Genomic DNA, 15,004 nt, shown 5'->3' with positions numbered 1-15,004 from the left:
TTTTTCTCTCTCTCTCTCTCCCCCCCCCCCCTCTCTTTTTTCTTTTGATTTTTTTTTTCTTTTGATTTCTAATCATGTTACAAATCAATAATTAATTTCTCTATGATGAATCAAGATTAGATTTTAGGTATATATTCAATTTTTTAGAGTTTCAATAATTACAATCAATCTTGAATATAATTTATGTAAAAAAAAATGAACATGTAGGAATTAAAAATGAACATTTTTTACAAAATGAGCATTTAGTACACCGAAAAATGAATATTAAATACATAAAAAATGAACATATTTCAACAATTTATTTTATATTTATTTTTCATTAATAATTATATACAATGAATTTGAACCTTTATGAAAATCATGTTCATTTTAATATCCTAAATGTTCAAAAATTTTCGTTACATGTTCATTTTATAAGTGTCTATTTTTTAATACTAAATGTTCATTTTTATTAGGTTGAAAGTAAAATATAATACGTTGAAAGTTAAATTATCTAAACATTTAGTGTTGAAAATCTGAACAATTTATTATGAATATATATGTTTCGTTATTCATTACGAACATATCTGTTATTGATTATGAACACATATGACATATAGAGTGATAATTATTTATATTTTTAACTACTGTATTGATGAATATATTATGAACATTCTAAATAATTATTATGAACATATGTTGTGATGATCATGAATTTTGATTATTTGTTATATTTTAGTGAGTACAGATTAATTGTATTTGTAGAAGACAAAGACTCTGAATTAGTGAAGAAACAAGTAAGAAGTGATGAAGAAGTATATGATATTACAACGAATTTGCCTTTAAGTTGGAGAATTTCCGATGTATATGATCCCAATTTTATGGTTGTATGATAAAGGTTCATTTCTAATATACTAAATGTTTTTTTTTTTTTTTTTTTGACATGTTCACTTTTTATTACTGAATGTTCATTTTTTTACGTGTTCATTTTTATTACTAAATATATATATTTTTTATTATTTTTTTTATGTGTTCATTTTTCTAACTAAATGTTCATTTTTAAGGTCGTGGTCTAGCAAATTTATGATTATATGATAATCAGATTCATTTTTAATAAATGTTCATTTCCTTATAACATGTAAACTTTTTAGTATTAAATGTTCATTTTTTGTTATTAAATGTTCATTTCTTTTTTCATGTTCATATTTTTTAACTAAATGTTCATTTTTTATTTGGACCGCGCGTTTTGGATCTCACTTGTTGTAGCTATCTTGGCTGCACTCTAGAGTGCAGCCAAGACCAATTGCCAATAAGCCCATAAAGATATTGGATGAAGAAACAAACAAATCCAAACAAAGCCCAAAATCAACCTTAACAAAAAACAACCCAAAAACCCAATTAAACCTCTCTTCGAAACCCTAAAACCCCTTTCTCTCTTTCTTCATATAAATACATGCTAATCACTTCTCTTAATTTACCAGTCGACGCCATGAATCTCCATCTTCACATCTTAATCTATAAATCATCATTTTATTTCTTTCTATCTTCTTTATATTTCGTACAAATTTATATATATTTCTGTAATTTTATTGCGTAAAACCCCAAATCTCTATTATTTCTTTTCGATTTTGTATAAATATAATTGCTGGAAAAGCGGTATCTAGATTAATCCAGTGTTAGATGCTTCCTGAGACCAGCCAAATTAAATTTCGATCATCTGACTTGGTGGGTGTTTTTTCTCTAGCAACCCACCGTTGTCCCGATCTGATACATTTTTTTTCTTTCTCTAAAATTAGGGTTTTATTTTTCTGGGTTTTGATAATTTTTAAACAAAAATGATTTTATTTTGTTGGATTCTTGAATTTTTAAATGCTGGTAATGTAGTGTAGAGAATTTTAATTAAAAAAACCCTTCTCTACATCTCCCATGACCAGCTACATCAAATTATCCCAACCATTAATGCCCAAATTATCCCGGATTTTTTTTTACCCTTTTACTACGGTAAAAATCCCTGTCCGGGTTGGGATAGTTTTACCTTTTTGTCGATTTAACATAGCCCTTAGTATTACATATAACAAAATTTGGTATCGTAGTCGAAACTGTAAAATGTTGCACAATGCCAGACATTAGTCAAGTATCAGAATTAATGATGTTAAATCAAAGTAGCTGATACAGTTACGAGTCTGGCAAATTATAATTCAGGGTCTCATCGTTACAGATGTTGTTCCTTTTTATGCTCACATCTGCTCCATTTGGAACCTACATTTTTTAACTTTTAAATTTTATTGGTAAACAGAAGTTTTGGTTCATAGAATGTAGTAGCTGAAACTCAGGACTCACATGCCATTTACACTTTTACCGTTTAATGAAGTATATTGAAATTTGATTGAGATTGCCATTTGAAATAGAACAATCTATATAAACTAGTGAATTAATACTATAATTGGATATAAAATGTATCAATAAGATTGATTAAAAGTTAGAATAATGTCAAACTATGTTGTTTTATTTTATATTTTAACACAGCTGAAAATGAATAAACTTGTAAGTTGTAACGCAATTACGCAAACATTCCTCAATGGGCGGATTCTTCATGAGCCAGAAGGCCTAGAATATGACGACCTTGACCAGTTGACCATGTGAACAAAAGTATGCACGAGGGCTTAAGCCCTTGGATCGTTGATATGGCACGAGCGCACGGCCAATGCCATCGGTACCATAAGACATAAGCCCTAAGATGAGGTCGATAAACAAAAACAAAAAATTTGCACTAGGTTGAGTAGTAAACCACTATTCAATACAAAACATAACCATAAGCATGTACTTGTCTTAAGCCAAAATTCAGTAACAGCAATGAGCTATATTCACAACTATAATCATAAGCTATATTCACTGAGGACCGAGGAGCTTGCCAAAAAATTCTACCTAAACAAAATTCAGTAACAGCTTTACATTCTTCACCTGATTTGTGCATTAGAAGTTGTGAACAGCCTTCCTATACAAAATAATTTCATCTACCATGCGGTATACACAAGCCAAAATGAAAAATATCAAGACAAAATGGCGACTACTATCTAGCAGAAGATCACCCTAGTCATATATACACAAGTAAACCCAAAAAGTATGTGTTAGCGAATCTTCTGTATCAATACTTCAAAATGTGCTAAATCTCGCTATTCCTGTATGTACTTCCTAGCATTTTGCACACTTCTCCTACGTCTTTTAATGACAGGAATCTCTTCATCATCCTCTGCTGGTGGAGTTGATTTGTCTTGACCCTTTCCTAAGATAAGATCCAAATAAACATTTTATTACTCCCTCTTACTTTGACCATTGTCTCACAAAGAGATCAAGAGATCATAACTGAGAAGAACAATATAAAACGGAGGGAGTAAAAAAATGAGCATATGCTCTAAAAAAAAACAAAATTCCTGCAAATGATAAAAAAGGTGATAAAGTTAATAATTCCTGCATAAGCAATCGACTCACCTCTTCTGGCCTTTTTAACAGGTGTTTTTTCATCACCTTCTGCTGATTGGGTTGACTTGTCTTCACCCACTGCTAAAAGATAGAATACACATGTAGTTGTAAATCAAGATTGGATAAGCAAGAAAGCACATTTAAGTGAAAGAATAACAATGTACATGAAGTACAGTCATTTCCACAAGCTGGTGGGCTGAATCTCAAATATAATTCATCAGGCACATATTTTCATAAAGTCACTATGGAGAAAACACAGTCATTCAGGCTTAGGATTCCTAGGTTGTGGTATGGCCATACGGGTGAGATCACGAGGAGTTTGGGAGCAAGGAGCACTAGAGTATGAGATGATAGAGAGGGAAGGAAGTGGTGAGTGGCACAGTATGAAGGAGCACTAGAGTATGAGATGATAGAGAGGGAAGGAAGTGGTGAGTGGCACAGTATGAAGGAGGAGACGGGATTTCTTCTAATCAAAAACCTTGATTTATGAAATTGAGTTCTAGAACCCTCCCACTTAACCCCCACGGCCCACTCTCACACCGACACAGCCAAACAGATCCATTCTTCTTGTGGTCTTAACTGCCAAAAAGCACCCCCAGACTCAAGGTGTTGCATACTAGCACAAATGGGTGCAGAAGGGACCCACAAGAGCAAGGAAGTTCAACTTAGTGTTTGTGTTTCAGTATAAAAATTATAACTTTGACTTCAAGTTCTTGAAATAATCGGGCAACAAGCCACCAATTCAAATGGACTATCCATCATAATAAAAAGAAACCAAGGCAGGCTTAGTACATACCTTCTGCTGTAGGACTAGCACTATCAATCTGTAAGCCTTGACAGTCAGCAGTTTTGCTAGGATCATGACCAGATGACCTCTTCAGCCCCACTGTGATTACCCCACGGCCAGGCTTCTCTTCAGGCATTTCACATTTTCCATTGAAAGGTTCCATGTAACAGAACCTGTTAAAATAGACCAAAAAGGGGGAGAAAAAGGAAGAAATGAGAACACATTATCAATATCGCATTTCCTCTGGCTTTGGATGCCAAGGGCAGGATAAAATTGAGCCATACCATTAATGACATTTGAGATTTTTGGAAAAAAGACTGATTCATCTTGGTTAAAAACCCTATTCCATCCATACTTGAAATATTGTCCCATTGATCGCATTTATATTAATTAGGAGTTGTATTGAAATAGTACATAGAGATGACTCCCTACCCCTACTCAAAATGAGCAATAGAAATTTTGAAATTGCAATGGATAAAATCACTCAACCATATACATATGTGTCAGTTTATCATCAAACCTTCAGCACCATGGGTACATGACATTAATTTAACAGGAACTCTCATAATGCTTAAAAACCAGAGCTTGATATACATTAATACAAAATGTTGCCCTTCTGGCAATACCTTAGAATTTAAAACAGGTAAGAAGTGAACATCATTGATTTTTTTTTTTCCTTATTTTTGTTGTTTAAAATTTGTACTTTTCACTCATGCAACTACGCAAGTGTCATTTCTACAAAGACAACTTACAAAAATTTGGTACAGCTTCATTTAAAAACTTTGACCATTCTCATGGGCAACAGGAAAAGCAAAAGATCAGATAATTCAAAGAAATCATTGTAGGAAAAATACCAGTCTTTAGGTAGATTCATGCTGTCAAAATCAGCGTTCAATAATCTCCACTTCCTGCACTTGTCACACTGCACCCAATTATTATCAGGCTTGTATCGAGCATGGCCTTTTTTCTGACACAAACACAAACAAAAATCAAGTTACACAACCTAAACTGCTTAAAAATCTCATTGGCTTAAATAATGTCAGCAATTTAGATAGTTGATATAATAATTATACAAAAAATGAGCAGTAAACAAGCAGTGCAACAAGTTTATCTGGTCTCATTGCAAAAGCAATACGGAAAACCAGGTAAGTAAACACTTCTTAGTTCATACTGCAGGCCAGTTCACCATATAGCACCTCACTAGACAATACTATTAACAGACAATAAAAGGATTAAATAAACATGGTTCACAATCTTAAAAATGCTACATTACCAACACACACACACACACACACAAAAAAAAAAAAAAAAAAAAAAAAAGAATTATCAAAATACAAGGAATGATTATGTAATAACTCTTCTTCCAATGAATCTTAAGCACTGACATCAAACGATCATTTATTGTAATTACTAAACCACAGACTGACATTTAAACCCGTCAAAATTGTATAATGCTTAAAGCAGGTAAAAGAAAGAGCTTTGTCTGACTGCTTCTTACCTGCCTAAAGCCAGTCAGCTGGCAATCCAACACTTAGCTTATAGAATATTCATTACTTGGGGGGGGGGGGGGGGGGGGGGAAGGAATGTTCAACCTCCCCCCAAACCCATCTGCCGACTATAGATCAGAGAGGGGTTGAAGGCCACTGGAAAGCCTGAGTAAAGTTGCTCCAAAGCCATTCATGGGCCATTGTGGCCCATTTATTGCTACCACTCCTACACCTATAGTCTTTCTCTTCCTTTTCTATCTGATCCTACAACCTTCACCTTTTAAACCCCAATAACTAACCTTCCCCAGAGAGTTCATCATTTGTTTCTGCCATAATCTTATTGCCAGCTTCAAGATAGCCAACACAGCTACCAGGAGGGGATGGCCGGATGGCACAATATTGCATGAAAGACTATTATTTCTGAACTCCTTCCAACCATGGCAGAATATTGCTCTTAGCCAACAATGACACTGGATTTCAGTTGACAAAGCACAAATAGAGCTGCAGTGGTACAGCAAGGAAAGGAGGAGGGGAAAAAAAAAAAAACATCAGAGTGACTCAGTGACTTTATGCCACAAAAATTGCCATAACTGAGGTCCATAATTCCACCTTTAGTCTTGTAAACTAAGCTTGCTCTTCTTTTTTCTTGATCGTTATGTTAATTTTTCCAAGAGCTAAAGCTTAATGAATTTCCAAGCTAGCCAATATATAATATTCAAGTGAGCCTAATCAATGAACCAGCACTAAAATATCAATAACACAAATATAGCAGTTTGAACAATATTAAGTATAATAATGTAACTGTAATCATTGTTCATCTGGAATAACAAGTGTAGGCATAGAAAGAAAAATCAAGCAAGCATAAAAGTAGAATATATAGATAACATACCAACTGTACTGGATCAAAAAACTTATCCCAGTATTCATCTGCCTGCTTTCCCAACCATTCTTCAAGCAAAGCATATGGCTCACAATCTTGAAATCCTTGCTTGTTGTTATGAACCCAAACACCACCATTCCCATCATCCTGTGCCCAAAAGGTGAAAAAAACAATAATTTAGCTGCACACCATAATTATAAACAGGAAAGATAAACCTTTTTTTTGGCTGTAGAATACATGATTACATAATGACATGTACAGCATTGTCAGCGTTAGCCAGGAAGAATATTTGGAGAAATAAATTACAGCAGATCAAACCGAATTTACTTTTAATTTGCTCAAATAATACTCTGCAATAAAAGACTTGATTCAAATTGCAAGGGTGATGTGCAATCGGTCTCAGCCCTCTAAGGCTCTATTCTAATCCAGACAAGATTGTCACCAGAAGCATTGATGTCATGGTGTAAATTATTTGGGAGAGTGGGGGGGGGGGGGGGGGGGGGGGGTTCAGTGGCTCACCATTAGTTCAGTAACGTCTATGACACCAATTACACCTCGACCCATATCAGCACTGTGAATCATGCCTCCTACTCTTTTGTATGCCTGGAAAGAAAGAAAAAAGGTAAGAGAGAAAATAAGGTCGCTTTTGGTTAGGGGTAGAGGAAGAAAGGGAGTACAGAAGAACAGTAGGCATTATAATTATTACAAATTGCTGTAGCTTTTAAGTAGATCGATAGTTTAATTCATCAACCACTTTCCTGTCATAGGAAAAGCAAACAAAAGCAGGCACCTACTGGTGATAAAATGAATTTTTTCTCCCAAAACATTATTACACTAGATTAGAAGAGGTAACATGTTATTACTTTAGGGGAAAGATAAACTTAATCACATAATTTCATCATTAAGCACATATTCAAACCAATGAAGAAACAAGTGGTAAATAATTTAATTAAATAGGAAAGAACACATGACATATAGAGATTATAGACTATCAAAATAATATATTGATAACAACTGATATATTTGATACTCCTGTCAACGAAAGCCTGAGAGGAAACTCATCTTCTTCTAATTTACTTCTACAAGCTGCATACAAACATAAAAACAGAATGTAAACCACCTTCAAAATAAGCTATTCTATACTAACTAAGAGATATATAGGCCAAATCACAGCAAACAATTCTACTTAATGTTCCTTCAAAAACCCACGAGTACATCACCCGAGATAGGAAAATTTAAACGTGAATGTGGTACATTTTGCCTAATATAACGATACTGAGTAGCGACCAGAATACCCATATCCAATCTCATACTAGCCAATTAGGTAACACTGTTCCATACTTTGCCATGTATCTATGCACACAGCCACACATAAACATTAACTCCTATTTGTTGGTAAGAATATATTGCAATGAAATCTACTGCTATTTTTAGATTTTCCCACTAAAGCATGACATATACAATACACCCATAAAATTGAAACTCAACAATAAGGAAATGAGGAAGCGTGCAATAAGAAAAATCTTGCAGACCTCAATTAGACGGCCATGCCAGTATAAGAATATTCCACAGTTAGCCTCATCCCACTCTATCTGACAGCGACCAAGAGTAAGCCGGACTTGTTTGCCCATTATGTCGCCATTATGGTGAGCAGTATTATTTAGAGATTTGGCCAAGGGCCGACTTCTAACCTGTTCAAACGGAGTTACAATTCTCCAATAGACAAATAGAAATTTATAAAACAAAATAGCAAGAGAAAGTGGAATTACCAGTGAGCCTTGAACATATATCTTCATCCTAGGCTCTAAAAATATGACTTCCAAATATGAACGAAGTGAATAATCTAAGGAAACCTGGAAAGGAACAAGGTGGAGAAAAACGCAATAAGTATTAATCATAATTATAAAAGCATAGCCACCTAACTACCATATATAAAGCTGACCAGGTACGTCAATAATAATTTAAATATCAACATCAAAAATGATAAAACAGAAATATACTCTAGATAAAGGCAAAGCGTCTAATCTTTGATAAAAGTTATGATAACACAAAGAAGTTATCGTCAGAATACAATACTAGGCAAAATTTGCAAAAAAAAAAAAAAACTTACAATATGTTTAGAAATAGCATCAGAAGAAAGAAATATTAGAGAAGAATGTGCTCCACACCTTTCGACTTGTCTGTCCAGGACGTTTTCTGACACGTCTAGAACGAATATAAATGCCACCCTGGTGAAAGGTACTCCCACCGCACAAGCCTGCTTGCCATTCCAAAGTGTACTCTGCGCCCCATTTATCCAAATTCCATATATAGATCTGCGTACCTGTATTTCCTCTAAACAGGCCAGCCTTTTCACCAATTAGATACTCATTGAATGGTGAGAACTGCTTTATCGCATTCAGGTTGTTCTTTGCTAATGCTTCAGAATGTACACTTGTATCAATGTCCATGCACTGTGCTTCTCGACAGTAGCTGACAACAGGTATCTCCACATTCTGCATCATTGGAAGACACATACCGATATGAAAATCATGCACATCTAGTAAATTGCGAACAACTTAGTAATGCCCACGGGCTACAGAAGTGTCCTCTTGAAAATTTATACTCGTGCAATAAGGCAGTTTACCTAGGAAATTTGGGAAACTACAGTCTTTTTCTTACTTAGAGTGCTTTTAAAATTGACCATAACTTATTAATACAAGACAAAAAGAGTTATCCAAACATTTGTAGCAGCTGAAATTACCAACTAATGCAGTAACAACTCTAATAATAATTTGTAACGGATTATATGAATCTTGTTAATCCAACTTGAACTCTGTTGTATGCAGCAAAACCTTTTACTTCGTATTACACAAGCATAGAAGGGGGGGGGGGGGGTCCTCAACTGATGTTATTAAGATAGGCAACACAGAAGAAATTGAGTAGACACAAAGTCACATTAAAGGAAAGAGAGACAGAGATTTGTGGGGTAAATTTTGAACCCCAGATTATAACCACATTGTATACACATACAAAGCAAGAATCGGGAGTTTCACAGAGAGATTTTACACAAGGGAGCGAATGAGGGGCAGGGGGGAGAACAGTTTGTGGTGGCTTACGTCCTTTCCTTCATTTAATGATTGTGAAAGAAACGCAACAGAGCGAGAATGCGTTGTCTGTGTTAGGACTAGAGCATCTCTGCCTAGTCTCATTGATCCTGTCTAACAAAAAAAAAAAAAAAGAAAAAAAAAACATAGCTTGAATTAGATGAGGAGGAAAGATCCCATTTCAAACTAACAAAAGCAAGAAATTTAAAAACGTTGAATGAGTTCATAAAACTTCATGAACATAAGTCACACAACAACCCCTCAGTTAATGCTGCAGAGTATTTAACTATATGATGCAGATAGTTCCGATTCAAATTTCTGATGCAACAAAAAAGCCCCTCCTCATGGGGAATCCTAACTATCTACCTTACTGTAAATACTGTCATCACAAAGTCACCTGCAGACAACAATGCATCAGGGAGCTAGAGCTACCAAGAAGGAATTGAGCATACAAAAGCCATGCTGAAGTCAACTGAAGATAGTGTACAGCAGATGACATAGTGGCTAGAAAGCTTTTGGCTCAACATAATCTCATCTACTAATTCATTTCAGCCTCAATTTTGACAACAGTATTCATTATATTATCTCTTCCACTGGTTGCCCAAGGACAATGTAAAATTAAAACAATTTGATGATAAAGTACCTTGAAACCAACACCAAATCTTCCAATACAATCTTGATTATCTTCATCAGGTACTTTGTGCCCAAATGAAATCATCCTCAATATCTCTTGGTGGTTCATTCCAACACCATCATCAATTACAGATAGCATAGGAATCTCAGATCCCGCAGTCTTATCAAATATAGTCTCAACAGCAATCTCTAGCCTGTTTAAAAATTTCTTAAATGATGTTAACCATAGCAGATAATAGGACGCAAAGTAGTACTCCATCCATGACTAAATGATAAGCCACATTTGATTGGGTCATTTTGAGAGAATTAAGTAAAGTTATAAATACAAAACTCCCTATGCAAATATTACATTTCTGCCCAGTTTGGCAGTAGCATTTGAACCAAGTCAAATTACATTTCGGCCATGTTTGGTAACGTAGCGTTTCATGTAACGATTAGTGGTAGAGGTAGCATTTTGGTAGCTTTTCTAAAACATTAAAAATGTTAGCGTTTAAAGGTAGCAAGTAGAATTTGACAAACATACAATCAATCAAAGCCTTAATAAAATTTTGTGTACTTTTTTAAAAATTATGTATTGTGTTTTTTTTTAATTGTATTTTAATATTTCAACTGCTATTTTTGCCAAACATTCATACTATTAACCGCTACATTGACAGCTAACCTCTATCCACTACTAATTCACAACTACCTTCTACTCAACCGCTAAAAGCTATCCACCACCGCTAATTTTGCCAAACAAGACCTTCTATCTTGGCACATGATCGGTTTCAAATGTGGCCTATGATTAAGGGTGATACAAACAAATTAGAGATAAAAATTTAGAAAGTGCACAAATTTTGGGAAAGCCCAACAAAAGCTGTGGCATATTAGTTAAGGACAAAAGAAGTTTTATACCTGAAGTAAATTCATAATCGATGAATTGCACAAAGTTATAAAAATACATAAACTTAGCTATAAGATCAGCTTAAATATTGTTGTTTCTCAAAAAGATTTTTATTTGACACAAACAAAAGATTAAATAGAAGGGTGAATATCTGGAAGACAGAATTTCAACTGACCTTGATGCCCTTGCATCCCTTGAATTATCAACAAGCTCTGCAATTGCACCAAAGATCCAACCAGAATGAGCATGACCAAGAGTTTTCAAATAACTTGGGTTTGTAACAAAATTTCTTTCTGCAGCAACATCTTCCTTTGTGGAACAGAGCTGAAGACTATTATGCTCATGACACTTGGAAATAGAGGAACAGGTAGCCTTTTCAGCTGAACTACTTCCCTTCACATAAGCATCTGACTCAAACGCAACGTGTTTCATGGAGGGATGTGGAGAATTGGAAAGCGATAATGGATTAGTACTCGGTAATGAGCTCACTGCCTTTGTTGTAGCTCCACGCATAACTGTAAGAACCACAAATTCAAATTAGTAGCCACATTTACCTTGAGCTATAACCATAAAAAAATTTGATGGTTTGTTCATAGAGAAGGAAAGGGTGCAGCAGATTATTATTGGCTTAAGCTATGGTTTGTAAGGTTCATAAGTTCTTTAACTTCTCTATCCGACACTTAACATAGATTGAGATATACTCTTTATTTTAAGGACCAGATCCATTTGTAATTTTGCAGCTATGATCACAAATCATACTTTTCCTTGAAGATTAGGTTCACAGTTCTCTAACTAGGCATTTCTGAGTACGACAGCCTAAAATCTTTCCTCAAGCATTTTCAAACGGATGCATCCTTGGTGACAATAACAATTATTTTATGACATACTTTTCCTTGGCGTTGGGATCTGGTGAGACTGCTTAATGTGAAAAGCGTGAGAAGTTAAGGTACAATTAGGTGTCACTAGAGATACAGCAAGCATCACTATGAATACAATTACACATACACTGTAGATGCATTATGCATTTATGATTTAATGAATGCCTAGAAAAAGAAAATGAAAGCAACTCCGTCCATCTTTCTCTTTCTTCCTTTCGATACTAAAGTATTTAAATCCATGACATATCATGACCTACTTTTTTTCTTTTATTTTGCTACCTAAACTCATTGTGTTTTGCAAACTCTATTTATTTTTTTGGTTGAGGTTTTCTCCAAACTTTTGCAGTGTTCTTACTTTACATAATTTTCATCTCTTTTTACATCCCCTTACACCGATTTTTACAGAACTTTCTCAAATTTTTAATTTTATTTCCTCTTTTGGGGTTTTTACTTTACACTGCCATCGTTTTATTTTGCACTTTTTTTTCCCCGTCCAATATCAACAAAACACTTTTCTATCTTTATTCTATATATTGCGGACAATTCCTTGACGATTCATGTTAATCCACCCCTAATCCTTTTGGGACTAAGGCTTCGTTGTATATGTTTTTTTTTTTAAAAAAAAAAACTCCTCAACATCACTCAAGGTCATGGAGGGGATGAAAACCTAATCAGTGCAGGTTAGATACTTGGGGGAGAACTCACCTGATGTTGCATGCCCTTGATCCACAGAGGTGTCACATAGTTCCTGCAAATCATAAGCCACCACAGCTTGGGAGAAATACAGGCCATCATCTGTTTCATTAGGCTCGCGTGCAGAAGGAAATACATGAATCTTCAGATTCTCAAGTTTTACAGTAGCTACCTTCAAAACATAATAGCAGAACATCATTACACATACTGACTGCAGGCGTAAAATGCATTTGCCAATCCTCTAAAGAAATCTCCAAGAAAGTTCACATAAGTACTTTTAAAGTTTTCAGTAACCAAAAATAACAATACATGGCGATTTGAAAAAAAAAAAAAAAGAACTAGTAAATTGGCTCTGGTTATGCTTTGATTAGTTGCCTCAAATATAAAACTAACTAATAATTGATGAATCACATCATGGTAGCATGAAATATGGCAATTGGGTTTAGGAGGAAGTGGGTGAAAGTGTCATGAAACCAATTTGGTATTAAGGCTGCACAAAACTCAGCATACTGCCACTTTGAAGTTGATAAATTCATTCAAGTTGGAAATTAAGCACCATCTACTAATAGAGGAAAGTTTATCCAAATAAAAACATAAATATAGATAGATAAAGATAATTTAGGGGGTAATGCTAACTTTATCGTTGTCGTAAAGGAAGGTAAGAAATCTATTCCATTCAGATTTCTGATCTGTCACATTTTTCTCAGGCACTGGCATAAATGACGGAAAAAGTGAAAACGTTGGCAAATCAAGAAGACCTTCAACTGTTTTCTTCTTAACTATATCCACATTCCAAGAGGAAGACCTGCAAGTTAGAAATAAAATAGTGATTACCAGAAAATCCACATTCAGTAGACATTTTCAGAATTATTGTCGCAAAAAAAGGAAAGAACTATGAGTAAATCATCTTTCTTATAGACAAAGAAAGAATGGTAAACAATGAGTAGGTATGAGCAAAAGTAGCAAAGATTACAATCACATTCCTGAACTATGTAAGATGAAGATAATTGCAAGTAAAGTGAAGATGTATAATTGTTGATGTACATACTAAGCATTCTTGGAGGTATTGTATTTGTATACACACTCTACTGTATTAATGCATTTCACTTATATGGCAAAGCAAAAGTCGTGAGTATATCTGCCATTCAAGATTAAGATACACCTAAGAGAGCATTTTTCAACCAAAAAAATGGCCATTTGACAGTCTTTTAAAAAAGATTAGACAAGCCTTCAATTTCAAGTCCATCTCCAATATCCAAAAACAGAAGGAAGAATAAGTGTTAATAGGCTAATAGGCAATAGCACATAAATAAGACCATCACATTGGCCCTAAATAGAGGTATTTATTGATTGAAGAGGGGTGAATTAGCTCAACTTTATTATGTTGCACAATAGGACACAAACTAAATTCATCATGACATGAAAATAAGAAGAATGCACATACTGTTGAATGAGAGAATTGGTGCATTTTGCATAACAAATAAATTTTCCATCTTTCTTCAATTTAATGTGACATGATGAAGCATCTGCAAAAGCCACAGAAAAAAAAATAATAATAAATAAATAAAAAATTACACATTTTAGAAGTAAAGAAAAAGGGATTATAAATTTGCCAATTTTAAGATTGGTGTTCAAGATCTCAATTCATAAAAAAAAGTTTTTTTAAAATTTTTTTTTGAGTAAATTTCATACAATAATATTGATCAACTATATTTTCAATAAAAAATCAACTCGATCCACATTCAAGACTTACCTTTCTTGGCGGAAAAATTGGCCTTCAATTCCATCATTTCAATACCTAGTGAAAGGAAAATAATAAAATTAAATTAATCATAATGATTAGAAAAACAAAATTCATCAAGACAAATATGGTTTTTGCCAAGAGTTGCTTCTAGGAAGAAAAATTAACACACAAACAAACAAGCAGTAGACCAGCTTAGTAGATACATGATGGTATAGAGAAATTAATAATAACGCAGTATAACAAACACTAACTTAAACATGTGAGAAAAGGGAGGTAGAAATATGTACAAATGATAAACTATAAAAGGCATACAACCACTATAAAGCAAAATAAACTAGAAAAGGCCAATCTCAACCACTTCTTCCGGCTCCACCGCTTGAATCTTACAAAATTACACTAGATTGTGAGCTTTGACTGAGATAAATCGACGAAATCTTCTGATTTATCATCAAACTTTAATTGTATTGATACTGA

General features: G+C 34.2%; 1 protein-coding gene across 2 annotated transcripts; it reads right to left on the bottom strand.

Annotated features, from left to right (window-relative positions):
- Positions 1 to 2,754: 2,754 nt before the first annotated feature.
- LOC145626382 (uncharacterized) lies at positions 2,755 to 14,574 on the bottom strand. 2 transcript variants are annotated; one of them, XM_081678810.1, is made up of 16 exons: positions 14,540 to 14,574; positions 14,231 to 14,312; positions 13,423 to 13,591; positions 12,799 to 12,958; positions 11,391 to 11,730; positions 10,343 to 10,526; positions 9,712 to 9,813; positions 8,782 to 9,108; positions 8,383 to 8,466; positions 8,146 to 8,304; positions 7,133 to 7,216; positions 6,623 to 6,760; positions 5,101 to 5,213; positions 4,256 to 4,419; positions 3,469 to 3,540; positions 2,755 to 3,262 (listed from the first exon to the last, which is right to left on the bottom strand). In XM_081678810.1, the coding sequence occupies exons 1-16, from the start codon at positions 14,571 to 14,573 to the stop codon at positions 3,153 to 3,155; spliced, it is 2,322 nt and encodes a 773-aa protein (XP_081534936.1). In that variant the 5' UTR covers position 14,574; the 3' UTR covers positions 2,755 to 3,152. The 2 variants fall into 2 exon arrangements, with proteins under 2 accessions (XP_081534936.1, XP_081534944.1); XM_081678818.1 differs by having other exon boundaries at positions 3,469 to 3,537.
- Between the last annotated feature and the right edge of the window lie 430 nt (positions 14,575 to 15,004).

Source organism: Chenopodium album, chromosome 1 (assembly GCF_948465745.1).
Source record: "Chenopodium album chromosome 1, dcCheAlbu1.1, whole genome shotgun sequence".
Taxonomy (NCBI): domain Eukaryota; kingdom Viridiplantae; phylum Streptophyta; class Magnoliopsida; order Caryophyllales; family Amaranthaceae; genus Chenopodium; species Chenopodium album.
This window is presented reverse-complemented; position numbering and strand designations above follow the sequence as displayed.

Excerpts from the sequence above, each read along its gene's own strand:
- LOC145626382 (XM_081678810.1), bottom strand. The coding sequence starts at position 14,573 with ATGGAATTGAAGGCCAATTTTTCCGCCAAGAAAG. Across the intron at positions 10,527-11,390 it reads AGGGATGCAAGGGCATCAAG|GCTAGAGATTGCTGTTGAGA; the intron begins GTCAGTTGAAAT and ends ATTTTTAAACAG. Across the intron at positions 3,263-3,468 it reads TGTTAAAAAGGCCAGAAGAG|GAAAGGGTCAAGACAAATCA; the intron begins GTGAGTCGATTG and ends ATCTTATCTTAG.